Source organism: Heptranchias perlo, chromosome 7 (assembly GCF_035084215.1).
Source record: "Heptranchias perlo isolate sHepPer1 chromosome 7, sHepPer1.hap1, whole genome shotgun sequence".
NCBI classification, from domain to species: Eukaryota; Metazoa; Chordata; class Chondrichthyes; order Hexanchiformes; family Hexanchidae; genus Heptranchias; species Heptranchias perlo.
This window is the reverse complement of record NC_090331.1, coordinates 94,721,576-94,736,211: the sequence shown is the minus strand read 5'-3', so window position 1 is coordinate 94,736,211 and position 14,636 is coordinate 94,721,576. Positions and strand designations below refer to the sequence as shown.

General features: G+C 41.6%; 1 protein-coding gene across 2 annotated transcripts in view; it reads left to right on the top strand.

Moving 5' to 3' along the window:
• Positions 1 to 14,636, top strand: part of LOC137323964 (protein FAM117B-like) — a 198,860-nt gene that overhangs the window by 109,338 nt on the left and 74,886 nt on the right. Inside the window, exons 3-4 of one of the 2 annotated variants that reach the window (XM_067988122.1) lie at positions 2,349 to 2,441; positions 9,069 to 9,182. The exons of the other annotated variant lie outside the window; for it this stretch is intronic. Coding sequence (XP_067844223.1) covers positions 2,349 to 2,441; positions 9,069 to 9,182 — 207 coding nt within the window. The remainder of the gene's footprint in view (positions 1 to 2,348; positions 2,442 to 9,068; positions 9,183 to 14,636) is intronic. 2 annotated transcript variants of the gene reach the window in all.

The window sequence follows — 14,636 nt, the reverse complement described above, 5'->3', positions numbered from 1 at the left end:
TCCTTTTTCCACTCTGCCTGTCTTTCTGAATCTTTCTGTCCCATGACCCCTCAGAGCAACAGGATTTTCATGCACAGATCTCTGAAAACCATCTGCTACGTTGATATGCTAAATAGATGAGATTTGTAATGTAGCCAGAAAGGATTTTGAGGGATAGTGTCTTTGGTGATTAGTGATGAGGATTGGATTCCTGCTGTCTAAAAGGGCTGGACAATAGAACAATCCTGACTCAGTCAAAGCAGTTTGCCCACCTCCCTCTTGTACCCCTCAAACAGATTGTAATCTGCGTGTGGTAAATAACTATCGGATAAAATAACAGTGATAAATACCTATTTAATATTGTCCACATAGTGATCCTTGTTTCGCAGTTCAAAAAATGAGAATTCAGCAATCTAGATTTTTCTCTCATTTATCAGCTATTTGTGGAGAACTTGTTTAGTGAGATGTAGTATTTGGCATAGGAAATTAAAAAGCAGAAGGAGGAGAGAAGAACATACTGAGCCATTAGTAACCTGTGCATTCATTTATAACAATGACTAGTTAGCAAGGAAATGCAGATTTACCAGCCTGTTGGGTAATTTTCTGAGGTTAGGCAGCCCCAGAGCAGATCTTGGGCTAGTTACACTGACTGCATTTCTTTTTTATGGAGCCATTCCAGAACGCATTGGTATGCTCCCATACTTGACATTACCAAAGCGGCCAACGAGGGAGAGGGGTCAATATGAAAGTCTCCATATTGTAAAAAGAAATGTTAATTGAAAAAAATTCAATCGGAGTCCATTTTCATGTATAAAAAATGAATATATGAGACTTTCCCTTTTTAAATGCTGCATTTACAACCATTTTCATTTGGTATTTTTGGAAAGGGTAGATTGGCTGTTGAATCATGTTTGATCATGTTTGTCCTTTTGACTAAGGTCAACAGCACTATTAAATTGTTTGAAATCATACACTTAACATGCACCTTAATGCAACTAGTATGCAACATCTTCTCTTCCCTCTGCTCTTTATGGGACATGTACTTGTTATAAATCTCATATTTCTTTAAAGGAGTCCTATATATTTGTACTCATAATTTTAAAAGGAGAGTTAATATGTTGTGATAAAATGAGATGAGGCTGCAGGCAGCATGTAGTTTATGCAGATTGAAAGTGGCAGCTGTGGCAGAATAGTGGAAAATTGTAAATTTTTTTGGCAACTTTGGCAACGTTCAGTGCAAGGGTCCAGTTGAGCCAACAGCACATCATTGTGTAAGGCGGTAACAGAGCTAGAGTAAGGACTTCTGCAATGGGAATTTAGTGTGATGACGGAAATGGGGATAAAGAGGTATAGAACAGGGTAGGTAAAAGTGATACGGATTGTTTGCTCATGTGCAGGGTAAACGCTGATATGGACTGTTTGGACCATATGGCCTGCTTCCATGTTGTAACTCATGTGTTTCTATGATTGACCTGCTTCTGTGATTTTTGATCTTTCCTTCTCCAGCATTATTGAATTCTTAATATCAAAAGTTATGGATACAAAAGTCTTTCATTTTATAATCCGAATCTAAGAATTGAAATTTGAAAAATTCTGTCAATGAAGCTGCAGGAAAAAGGCAGTGTGTCTCAAAAGTGGCTATGATGGGATTTGATACTGCTGCTGATTGACTGTGACCGACAAAAGAAGTGGCAGTAAGCATAAACTTCTCCCTACATTTATAAAATCCAGAGTCAGAAATAAATCATGAACACCATGATTAGGAGTACTATATCTGAAATAACTTTTTCAACTTCATTTCTTAACAGGCCAACACTTTTAAGTGAGAGGGTGTAATGAAAACAATTTATTTGAAACATTGAGTAGAAGGGGATTTAATAGTGTGACACCCAAAACTATGTAGCTGGTCCTTCAGTGATTCTGTAAATGGAATGTGTCCCTCAATATAATAGTCCTCACATGTAATTCCAGTAAAGATACATTTTAAGAGGAAGCTAGATAAGTACATGGAGAGGAATAGAAGAGTACGTTCATGGGGTGAGATGCAGTAAGGTGGGAGGAGGCTTGTGTAGAGCATAAACACTGGCGTAGACCTGTTTGGCCGAATGGCCTGCTTCTGTGCTATAAAATTCTATGTAATTCTGTGATTGGATTGAAGGCATGCTATTCGAGTATAATTAAATTCAAGTGTCTGATTATGCTATTTTAATAAATAAGTCCAAAAAAATAGTTGTATGTGGTAGAAAACTGGTTATTTTACATTGTTTTGTTTCTTTGTTAACCAGCCAACCTTTGAAAAGCTTGGAATGCAGTCAGAAGGAATAATGAGGTTGTTTTGTAAGCAGTAAAGTGTTTCTTCTTCCTGACAGACTCCAAGCGCCTGGGCAGAAGAGAGCTGTGAAAAGAAGAAAGGATCCCACAAACGCTCAGCATCCTGGGGAAGCAACGACCAGTTGAAAGAGGTTAGCGTTTCTTTGTTCCACATGAACATTGAGGGTTAAGGGAGTTTCTCATTGCATTTTGAAACTGTACCTTTCAGTGTTTTGTGTTTTTCAGACTGGATTCATTACCATATGTCAGGACTGTGCATTGAACTGATTTCATACTGGTGTCTCAACAAATTAATATCCCCATTAAGGTTTTGATTTTATGTGCATCTGGCTTGCTAACAGCGTGACTCCACAAATATTGCATAGAGTTGCCACATGGGCAACTTTTATAGAAATATTTTTGAAACTGGACTTGTAAAATTTTTTGCTTGCAAGCCAGAAATGTGAGTAAAGCACCTGAAAGTTTCTCTGAGTAGCTGATATGGGATAGCATTGATAGCAGTCCACTTAATTTGGGATATTAATTTGCTGCAAAACTGGTATCAAATCAGTTCAATAGAGAAATCAGTGGCCTCGGATGTAAAAAGAAGGGAGACTACAAATTTTCACAAGTGAAACCAATTTTATTTTACTACTGCTGTGGGCTGAACACTTGAATGTTAAGACATGTTTCTGTTTTCTGATTTACTGTACTTCACTCTTGATAAAGGAACTATCAAATCTGGTAAACCTGCTTTTTTCAGTGGTATGAGTCATTGCTTCATTCAGTAATCCCTTCTGGAAATGGGAGGTATGGGCTTCTGGTGGGGACCAGATCGTGATGCCCTCTGTGGTGAATAGCATACTGACACATTATTGAGACTTGCATATGAATAGTGGCCACTTGATAAGGTACTGGAAAGTGCCAAGCTTCTGTGGATCCCATCTCGCAGCAAGTCCAGAAGAAGAGGAGAGAGAAGTACATAGGTTTACAGTGAATATTTCCCTAATAGACTAATATACAGCAAACAACCTGTACAGTCTACTATTTGTGTAGTCTCTACTACACTCCTGTTTCTCCTTGTTCCTAAGCACATAGAATCCCAGAATGTTAGTGTTTTTTTTCTCCACCTGAGCCAGTCTCATTCCACTCCCCTCCTCGTTCCCCACATTCTTAATCTTTCGAGCAATTATCTAATTTCCCTTTTAAAAATACTTACGGACTCTGATTTATGGTAAGGAATTCCACATTCTAACCTTCCTCTGTGTAAAGAACATTTTTCTAATGTCCTCTTATCTTGATTTTAAATTTGTGCCCTTTTGTTACTGTCTTGCTAAGCAGTGGAAACAATCTATCACTATTTGCCTTATAACCCTTCATAATCTTGAAGACCTCTATCGGGTCACCTTGCAATTTTCTCAGCTCTGGTGCAGGAAGAGCCTCAGCTCTTCAAGTCTCTTGTTAACTTACTCCTCATCCGTGGTAACATCCTAGTGAATCTACCCTGAACCTTTTCCATTGTTTTTATATCCTTCCTGCAAAACTGTACAGAATACTCCCAAATGTGGCTTAACTAAGATCTTTCACGTGTTCAACGATTCTTCCTTGCTTCTGTATCCTACATCTCCAGATATAAAACCAAGGATTCTGTTTGCCTTTTAAATGGCCTTATCTATTTGCACTGCTACCTCTTAATGACTTGTGTATTTGCACATCAAGCTTCCTCTGCTTACCTCCATTTAAAATCTTAACATATGAAGTGTACTTCCTTTCCTTATTCTTGCTTCCAATTTCTCCATGTTTATTTGCATCTGCCACTTATCTGCCCATCATGTTGTTTCTCCTGAAGTTCTTCACTGTCCTTGTTACAATTTGCAATTGTTCACAATTTGGAGTTGTCAACAAATTTTGATCCTTCAATTGCCAAGTCCAGATCATTTTTATTTATAGTAAATAAGAGCAGCTTAACACAACCACATGTGAAACATCATTTGCAACATCTTTCCAGCCAAAGAAACTTCCCTTCACCCCTATTTGTTGCTTTCAGTCCTCCAACCATTACTTTCCATATGGTCATATTCTGCTTAATTCCATATGCCATTATCTTTGTCATAAGCCTCTTGCTTGGTATTTTAGGAAATGCATTTTAGAAGTCCATTTAAAAAAAAAAGTAACCATTTGCATTAGCTATCCTCTCTGTCGCTTCAAAGAATTCTATAAGGTTAGTTCAAGCACAACCTGCTCTTTAGAAATCTATGCTGACTGGCCGTCATCAACTTGTGTTTATCTACAGCAATTTTGTCCCATATTAAAAGATTCTGTCTTCACCCAGTGCCCACATATGAGCACGCATGCACCCACTCCCCAGGAGTAACTGGATAGTGAACAGGAGTGGGAACTCTTGATTTCTCTTTCCCACTCAACCAAGATCAATTGCATATCTAGCTCTGAAATCAGCAAAATCATTACATGTTGGGCATCAACCCTGTAGCTTTGCTTCTTTGTACAGCTCAGCTACATGCAGGATGGTCTTTTTGGATGGTGGGGGTGGAGGGGGTGACGGTGAGGTGACAAACAGGAATTTGATCTGCCAGATCAAGATACTAACACTTTATAAAGGCAGGTGTGTTATTCCATGCAGCTGCTTTGCAGATGCTACCAAGCATGGCCCATGAGATTGTCATAGTGCAATAACTTTCTTTTCCTTTAGTAATTTTCTTTTCCATAGATGCATTTAAAGGGAAGCAAGGAAGGAGGCCGTTTGGCCCATTGAGTCTGTGCCGGCTTTATGCAAGAATAATCCAGCTAGTCCCACTCCCCTGCCCTTTCCCCGTAGCCATGCAATTTTTTTCCTTTCAAGTACTTATCCAATTCCCTTTTGGAGGCCATGATTGAATCTGCCTCCACCACCCCCTCGGGCAGTGCATTCCAGATCCTAACCACTCGCTGTGTGAAGGGAAAAGGGAATAGATTGATGTGCTGATAGGGTTAGATGAAGAGGGGTGAAGGCAGGGATATCGGTACGATGGACTTTATTTTGATTAGCCAAGTTTCTTGGCAGATGTGGAAACGCATCACAATATTTGAGTCTCCAATTCGAGCTGCTGAGAAATTTGCATTCACCTTTCGGGTTTCTGTTTGCTTATTATGGAGTGACTGCTCTCTCCCTGTATGTAGGAATCCCATTTAACGAAGTCCAGAGGGCTTGGGAGCAGTTTGGCATATTTGAGGCTTAGGCAAGTGTATTGCTGGAGTTTAGCCATAAAGCTATGCAGCTTACCAAAGCAGGTCACCGGTAAGCTACTAGCTGCTTATCCAGTTAGGACCATCAAATTCGTTCATATTTTGGGCTGCTAGGTTATCTGAAGGTTGGAAGGAGGCTCGTGTGGAGCATAAACACCGGCATGGACCTGTTGGGCTGAATGGCCTGTCCTCTCCCCAGATTTCAGTACTGAGCCAGGCAGGCTTGTCTATCATCATTAGTGCCCTAGAATACTGCAAACCTGCCGGGCTCAAGAATTGGATGACTACGTTTTCCGCAGAGGGCTATCTTGGTTTTGAACTTCCATCGATTGGTGTGTCATCTTAGAACCATCTGAACACCAAAAGAACTCTGGCTACTTCCCTCCACTGCAGGTCACTAGTTAGCCATTAGACAGCTGATTATGTAAGGGTTTGAGTCCTCAATAGGTGGTCAGCAGGTACTAAGGGTTCCTCACAAGCAGCACTGTGAGCAGCATAATTCACCGTACAATGTGAGTACATTGCCGCTATTCCCCTGACCACAGGGTGGACGCAGACCATACCAGATTGAATAGTTGTTACACCAGTTGAAGGAGCAGAGCTTCAATAGCAGTTGCTGCTTGCCTCGGCAACCCAATCATCTTAAGTAGAGTGCTGGGTATATGAGTACATGTTCTTGTATGTTGATCAATGTAACACCTTCCAGCAGTTGTCCCAAGTGTGAGTTTCATCAGCTGCATGATGGATTTCTACCTTCTGTGTGGTGGAAGGATCTGCACAGGGCAGCTTTTTGTGCCAGCTACCTTGTTCTAATCGTTCAAGTCCAATAACTGACACCAAGCTTACTCATAACCAACTGCTTAATTCAGGTCCTTGTAAAGGGCATTGGCAGAGAGACATGTCCTCCAGGTACCTCAGTGTGTCCAGGATTGGCCAGCTGACCCACTGGTCACTGCACTCATAAGTGGGGGCTTCCCCAGAAGCAATCCCTGCTGAGCTCACATGAAAGAAGCCAGACTACCATTGTTGCCCAATCTCCTGTCTGCATATACTCTCCTAATAATAGTATTAATGAATATTGCTGCCTCAACCTGATGTGGCATGTGGGAAATACCATCCTCCGTAAATGCTTCGGCTGGACCTAATTCCTCAAGTGATAAAGCTTAATGTACTTCTCCAGACACTTTCTGTTGAAGTGAATTTAACTTAATTGCAATCTTTTGATTATAAATGACTCATAGGTCCTCCTAAGTCAAATAGTCAAAAATCTTAAAACATGACAATGGAGAATTGGTGGAGGATGGGAGGGAGGCTGCCTGTATCGGCCAGGATGATTGATCAGACACTTCATTAGACTGAAGTAAATGAAATCTCTCTTCGCTATCTGGCCGAGAACTCACGATACATAAAAGTGGGGAATTTTGTCAATGGAATGGATGAATGGGAACCTGCTCTCTTGCCTCAGTGATTTTTCAAATTATGTGACTTTGTGTCATCGACAAGTGTGTTTTTTTTTAAATTTGCCGTTAGTCCTCTGTCCCTGCCCCAAAAGGCTGCAGTTGCTGACGTTGCAAGATTAACTAACATGTAAATTTTGCTAAAAAGCTTTCCATTTGTAATTAGAGTGCTGAATAGCAAAACATCCACCAGCATTTCACTAGGTTGCTTGTGTTACACTGGACTGCTGTGTCCTTATTTTGGCCATGGTTTTGTTAAAAAAAAAACCAAAATATTGTGAATTAGTGGTTTGACCTAAATGCAAATTCTTTTTATTTGGGTTGGACTCAGGTTTAACCTATATCCATTTAAGTTCAGTATCTCCTTTTCTCTTTTGGGCATGTGGGAGTATAGAGGTCATTGACAGTGTTGTCCAAAACTCGCATGTCTAAATTATCATGCACTGTATTGTAAGCACTGTTGTATATGCTCTGTGGAGTCGTTTTAGTTTTAATTAAATACAAACTTGAGCTCAACACAGCCCTTTTTATAATTCCATGTGACCTATCTAATTTCATTGGAAGGTTTTGCTCTCATGTTGGACTGCATCCAGCCCCTTTCTCTTTGAAAAGTGAGTGGTATTTGTCTTGCTCTTGAGCAACATCATCTATAGAGGAGAGATGTATCTTTCCCACTGAAACAAAATTATCCTATTATGGTATGTCTGACTAGCTGAAATCTGAAGAGTTGAGTGTTTGGGAACCTAACTCTGCCCATGAAATCCCTTGAGACATATTGTTGGAGTCAATAAGATTGGTCATTCATACGCTGAAGGCAGGCTGTATCTGTGTTTTAAATTCCCAAGTATCTCCTAAATTTTAGAAAATACATAGTGGATTGTTGAATGTTTACATATGTTTTAAAAAAAAAATCTTAATGTACAATAATACAGAATGGATATTCACCAGAGGGAGGGGCTGAATTTAGAATGCTCACCTCTGCCACAGAGCCTGTTTTGGTCGAGGAGCCTATACTTAAACAACTTCCACTTGTATAGCACCTTTTAATGTTTTTTCTAAAAAAAAGTCCAAGATGATTTCACAGATAGGCATATGGAAAATGAATGCCAAGCTAGGAAAGGAGATATGGAGGAATTCTGTGGTATTAATGAGGGAACTCTTAAGTTTTAAAACATGTTATTTTAAATTTAAATATGACCGAGTGATCTATGGATGATGGCTTATTATTCAATACTTTCTTGTGGAAAATGTTTTTGGAGTTCCTGTGGGTTCAGTTGGTAAAAGTAGCATGTAACTAAGCTATAAAGTTTAGAAGGTCCTTGGTTTCATCCTGAGTTTTTGTTGTTAGCTGACCCCTGGGAGTGGCAGCAGGACTCCTATAATTGACTTCAATAGCCATCAGCTAGGTTGGGGAAAAATCAATGAGGTGCTGCTGCTGCTGATTGCTGTTCAGTAGAGAGAGAGAAAGGTGAAGTCCTCCATACTACCAATGTTCACTAGGTTCACACATGAAGAATGGTTACTTCGATGAAGTACGGTAGGGCAGCAGGTGCCTATGGAACCAGCATGACTCAGCACTTCCAGAAAAATTAATGTGGAGGAAATTGAAGAAAATCTTTGTGGGTAGCCTCCTCTTTCATAAGCAGTTTGCTTCAGTTTTGAAGACAAATTAATAGACTTCACTGCAATGGGTGTTAAAGACTTGTAGTGATCTGAGATATAAACTATGGAATAAGAAAAGGTCACCGGGTCCACTTACCATAAACTCTGTAACCAACCCTTTCATGGATTCAATCCCATTTATTTAATCTCCTAAAAGAAGGTTCTGCATAATTGCTTCTTCACCCCTTAATTTAATCTAGCAAAATTCCCCATATGTCTCCACAGTTCAACCCTGGCTGGTTGCGTACCATAGATGGCGTATTCATGGTCTCAACAGCGCAGGAACCAGTAGAGTATTTCATCATCTTTTGTCTTTTGATCAGGCAATCAGACAGTATGTTTGAAAGGGTTTCTCTCCATTTGAGACTTCGGACACTTAAAACTCTTGTTTAACCTCATTGACTTTTTCTTTTACAGATTGCAAAGTTACGTCAACAGCTTCAACGCAGCAAACAGAGCAGCCGGCACCACAGAGATAAAGAGCGTCAATCTCCTTTCCATGGCAACCATGCAGCCATTAACCAATTACAGGTAAGACCACATAGGTGCCAGGTGTATCATGTTGGCTGTATCCCCAGCAACCAGAAGTGCATTTCAGGTACTAATAGTAACAAAAGTGAGGAGTCTGAAATTTTCAAAAGACCTATTGAGTATTTGTAAGGATTGGGTGTTGAATTCTTTTTTCAAGATGAGATTCTCTTTTCTTGAAGATACTTTCGCCCCTTTTCCCTCTAGGCTTCCTATATCAATCACCATCCACAACTAAAACAGAGGGCTTCCTAATCCCAGACCTTCATTAGTGAAGGTCTGAAATTGTCCATTTGGTGCCTCCTCATGGAATGGTAGCTGGAAGGATTGTAGGCACAAACCACTGAGGGAGCTGTACTGAGATCCAGACCTGAGAGACTAAAACAGTTTGAAGCCACCATCATTACCAGTGTAACATACCATGTCAAATAGTGTTGCTGCAGGAAGGTGAATCACTATGGTTAGGAAGTCTTTGATGTAGTTTGGTACAGTGAGGTCCTACCTAGCAGCTCCAGAGCTACTGAATTTCCTAGCCTACTCTGGCTGTGCTCCAGATTGCTTTAGTAGGCAGAGTTTTGACTGTATACTTGCACCCAACCTCGGTGGGGCACCTCCTATTGCATCAGCCATTCTTGTGCTATATCTGAGTGAGGCTGGTGATTAGTACCAAATTATTGGCGGACACTTAACAGGGTTGAGGCCCCCCCCCCAAGTTCATTTCACTTCAGCCCTTTACGAAACTTGCAGGGAGGAAATGTTCATTTCAATCCTGTCAGCCTCACTCTCTGAATCAGAAGGTGGTGGGTTCAAGCAAGCCCCACTCCAGGACTTGAGCACAAAATCTCAGCTGACTCTGCAGTGCAGTACTGAGCGCTGCACTGTCGGAGGTGACGTCTTTCAGATGAGCCGTTAAACCGAGGACCTATTTGTCCCCTCGGGTAAACGTAAAAGATCCCATGATACTCTTCAAAGAGGAGCGGGGGAGTTCTCCCTGTGTCTTGGTCAACATTTATCCCTCAACCAACACCACTAAAACTGTTTAATTGGTCATTTACGTAATTGCTGTTTGTGTGCAAAATGGCTCACAATTCCCTACATTTCAACAGTGACTGCACTTCAAAAATAATTAATAGGCTGTGAAGCGTCCTGAGGTAGTTAAAGGCGCTATTTAAATGAAAGTTCTTATTCTCTTTCTTTATCAATCTGGTCTGGATTCAAATCTAACTTTTGGAGGTGGAGGACAGTGCCTCATCCTCTTAATTGTTTTTATACAGAGTAGAACAATATCATGCCAATTAAAATTCTGGTCCAACAAGTGTTAACATTACTGAACTGATCAGTAGGTTTGTATGCACTACATGCATTTTACAGGCATCTGTTACAGATCTTCAAGCTCCAATTCTGGCCCTTGTGCATCCTGGGTTTCCATCACTTGGCAGCTGTGCCTTCAGCTGCCTAGGCCCTAAGCTCTGGAATTCCCTCACTAAATCCCTCTACCTCTCCTCAAGGGATGTTTCTTCAAACCTACCTCTATGACCAAGCGTTTGGTCACCTGTCCTAATATCTTTGTGGCTCCGTGTCAAATTTTGTTTGATAACACTGCTGTGGTGCGCCTTGGGATGTTTAACTACATTAAATGCACTATATAAATGCGAGTTGTTTTGACCTGTTCTCCTGTGGCAGCAATTCTAATTGAACTGCTTGAAGGATGGGAAAGATGAGCATGTAAGGGCAAATATAGTGATCTGGGTTCAAAAGACGAAATTGTGTTCATTCGTGATTCAAATTGTAGCAGTATTGGCTGCTCTCCAGAAGGTTGTGTTGTGCTTTAAGTTAGTACAGTCTTTGTTTACTTGTTGCATCTGTTAACATGTGGCATTCATTCTGGACAATGAAGCCTCATTGTATTTAATAGTTTGATCATTTTTTCCCTTCAGAATAGATCTTATTTACAGTTGTCCCAAGTTTTGATTCATGCGCCTTCTCATGAGACCACCTGTATAGTTGTCGAGTTCTCTCCTCAAATATAAATGTGTACATGTGTACTCTGCCAAATGGTTAATAGTTCTATTTCTCATGCTTTGCTATGTACTGGAAAATACAGTGTGCCTCCCAGAGTTGGTGATTACTGTCAACACTCCAAAAAGATCAAAGGAAGACCATTGAAAGCAATGTGAGAGAATCTGTACCACCCTCACAGGAGGACTCTCAAAAACATGTCTCACTAGTTAAAGTCAAAGGGGACTGGGTGCTGCAGTGGTTTAATATTCTGCATTTTTCACCTCCTGGGGCCTGGTTTGCATCTGGAACCAGATAGAGCTATAAGACTGCTATGTGAAGTGAGTTTGGGTAGGCCCACATCACAAAACTACCCACAATTCACTCAAAAAAAGCACTAATTTCGGCAGTTAGAATGAAGACTATGGGAAATAGACATGGGTGTAGTAAGGAGTGCTGTTTTGAGGATAGAATTAGGGTGTTTTGGGTCATGGACGTGATGCTGCAGTCGAATGGGGAGAACTTTAATCTGCAGTATATCTGATTTGAGAGTGTTTGCTGTTGATACTGGATGCTAAAAGTGGAAGTCTTCTATTCCCCAGCAATAATTTAGCATTGAAAGCTGCCACTGATGTAGGTATGCAAAACTGGGCACTGGAGAGACGCTTCTTTGGGAACCAGAATTACTAGCAATTAACCAGAGTAGAAATATAGAAAAATTTATGGCACAGAAGGAGGCCATTCGGCCCATCGTGTCTGTGCCAGTCAAAAAACAACTACCCAGCATTGCTTAATTGAAATTACTGGATAATTCAAATATCTTTAGTGCAAAAATCTTCAAATTATTCAAAAGAGTACTTGTGGGTGAGGTACCAGTTCTGGGTGCCTGCTTGGAACTTTTAGTATGTAAATATTGAGAAGGATAGTTAGTATGTTGAACTTCTGAAAAGTTGGCATAACTAGGAAGAGAAAAACCTTTAAGGGTAGTTGCTTTTGTTGCAGTTTTCTGAAGTATTGGTTATTGACAGAGAACAGACAGCAACGATGTTGAATGTGACTCTGATGTTGCTTGGGCTCAGTTGGTAGGTGCCACATGAGCCATACAGACCAAGAAGGTCCCAGTTCAATCCCCAGCCAATTTAAGTTAACTGATTCCAGTTGGGACAACAGGAGGAGTATTGGGGTGATGAAGGTAGTTTTGAAAGGGAGGGGAACAGTAGCTGAGGAGAGAGATCCATTTACAATGTCGGTAGTATGGGGGCAAGAATGGGAAGTTGCAGGCTCAGCAGTTTTGTGGAAATAGGGTCAAAAGAGCAGGAGGTGGGTCTCATGAACAACATGAGCTCGGAGTGGACATGGGTAGAGATGGGGGAGAAGATAGAACTTATGTAGGTTCAGGGCTAGAATAGCGGGGAACCTTGAGGGAAGGGGGATATGGCAGAGGCAGCTGAATGGATGGTCTCAATCTTTGTGACAAAGATGTCCATTAGCTCCTTGCACTTCTTGTTAGCAAGGGTAGAGGGGGCAGAGAGAGAGAGACAGAGTTTTAAGGAGACGGTTAGTAGTGGAGAAAGGAAGGCAGGATTATTTTTCTTTTCCAGGATGATCCTGGAGTAGTAAGCAGTTTGGTAGAGGTGAGCATGACCTGATTAGTGCTTGACATGATCCAGCCAAATTGGCAATGCATGGTTAAACCAGTTGTGCACCCCTTGGACTTAAGGTAGTGAAGATGAGGGGCCATAACCAGGGGGAATGACCAGGTTAAGAGCGAGTCAAGGTTTTACAGGGGATAAGGGCGTCAAAGGTGAGGTGAGGGAGTGGCTAAGAGACCAGCAGCTGCAGATTGTGACGAATGGAAGGCGAACAGCTAGAAAGGTGGGAGGTTGAAAAAGCTGTTGAAAGTGACTTCGGGGAAAGTTTTTTCCAGGGGTGGATGCATAAAGAAAGTGGTCGGGGGAATGTGGGTGGCGAGGAATAAAAGGAATTGGTCAGAGATGACCATATCCATGACTAAGACCGTGGGAGGAGAGAGGCTACATCAGATGATGAGGTTAAGGGGGTGGCCGTGAATATGGGTAGGAGCATTTATATGGAAGGAGTAGTTAAGGGAGGACAGGAGGGCAGTGAAATCAGAGAAGAGAGGGCAAGATGAATTGAGATGGAGATTGAAATCACCGAGGATGAGGAGTTGCTCAGTGCAGAGGCTGCTGGAGGAAAAGAGAGGTTATCTCGGTGAGAAACTTGGGGTGGGGCTTGGGAGAAGTAGAGAATGAGGATTTTAAAGGAGGTGAGGGGGTAGATTGAGGTCAGGTGCTCGAAGGATGAAAAGGTGCCAGGCGAGTGGGGGAGAGACCAAGGTGTGATTTGGTGATGAGGGTCACATCACCACTGGCTGTTTGGGTGGGGCAGGTAGTAGAAAATACAGTCAGGCGGAGAGGCTTCAGTAAGGGGGAAGGTGTCACTATCCGTGAGCCAAGTTTTAGTCAGTCATGATGTCAGTGCAATTATCCGCAGTAAGGTCGTGGATGGTAAGGATATTGTTCGTGAGTGAATGAAAATTCTGAAGGGAGATGCCCCTCATCTCAGTCTTAAATGGTTGACCCGTTATCCTGTGACTATACCCTCTAATTCTAGGCTCTCCAGCCAGGGGAAACAACATCTCAGCATCTACCCTGTCAAGCCCCCTCAGAATCTATGTTTCAATGCGATCATCTCTCATTCTTCGAAACTCCAGAGTGTATAGGCCCATTTTACTCTACCTCTCCTCATAGGGTAACCCTCTCATCCCAGAAATTAATCTAGTGAACCTTCATTGCACCGCCTCTAAGGCAAGTATACCCTTCCTTAGATAAGGAAACCAAAATGTACGCAGTACTCCAGGTGAGGTCTCACCAAAGCCCTGTACAATTGTAGTAAGACTTCCTTACTCTGTACTCCAACCTCCTTGCATTAAAGGCCAACATGCCATTTGCCTTCCTAATTGCTTGCTGTACCTGCATGCTATCTTTTTATGTTTCTTGAACAAGGACACCCAAATCTCTCTGTACACCAACATCTAATAGTTTCTCACCATTTAAAAAATATTCTGTTTTTCTGTTCTTCCGACCAGAGTGAATAACCTCACATTTCCCCACATTATACTCCATCTGCCACTTTCTTGCCCACTGTCCATATCCTTTTGCAGACTCTGTGCCCTCTTCACAGCTTACTTTCCAACCTAGCTTTGTATCGTCAGCAAACTTGGACGCATTACGCTCTGCCCCATCTTCCACTCTATGAACTTGAGTTCATCTGAAACTCTGTTGCCCGTATCCTAACCTGAACCAATCACCGCTGTACTCGCAGACCTACATTGGCTCCTGGTCCAACAACGCCTCACTTTTAAAATTCTCATCCTGTTGTTCAAATCCCTCTATGACCTCACACCTCCCTATCTCTGTAACCTCCTCCAGGACCTTT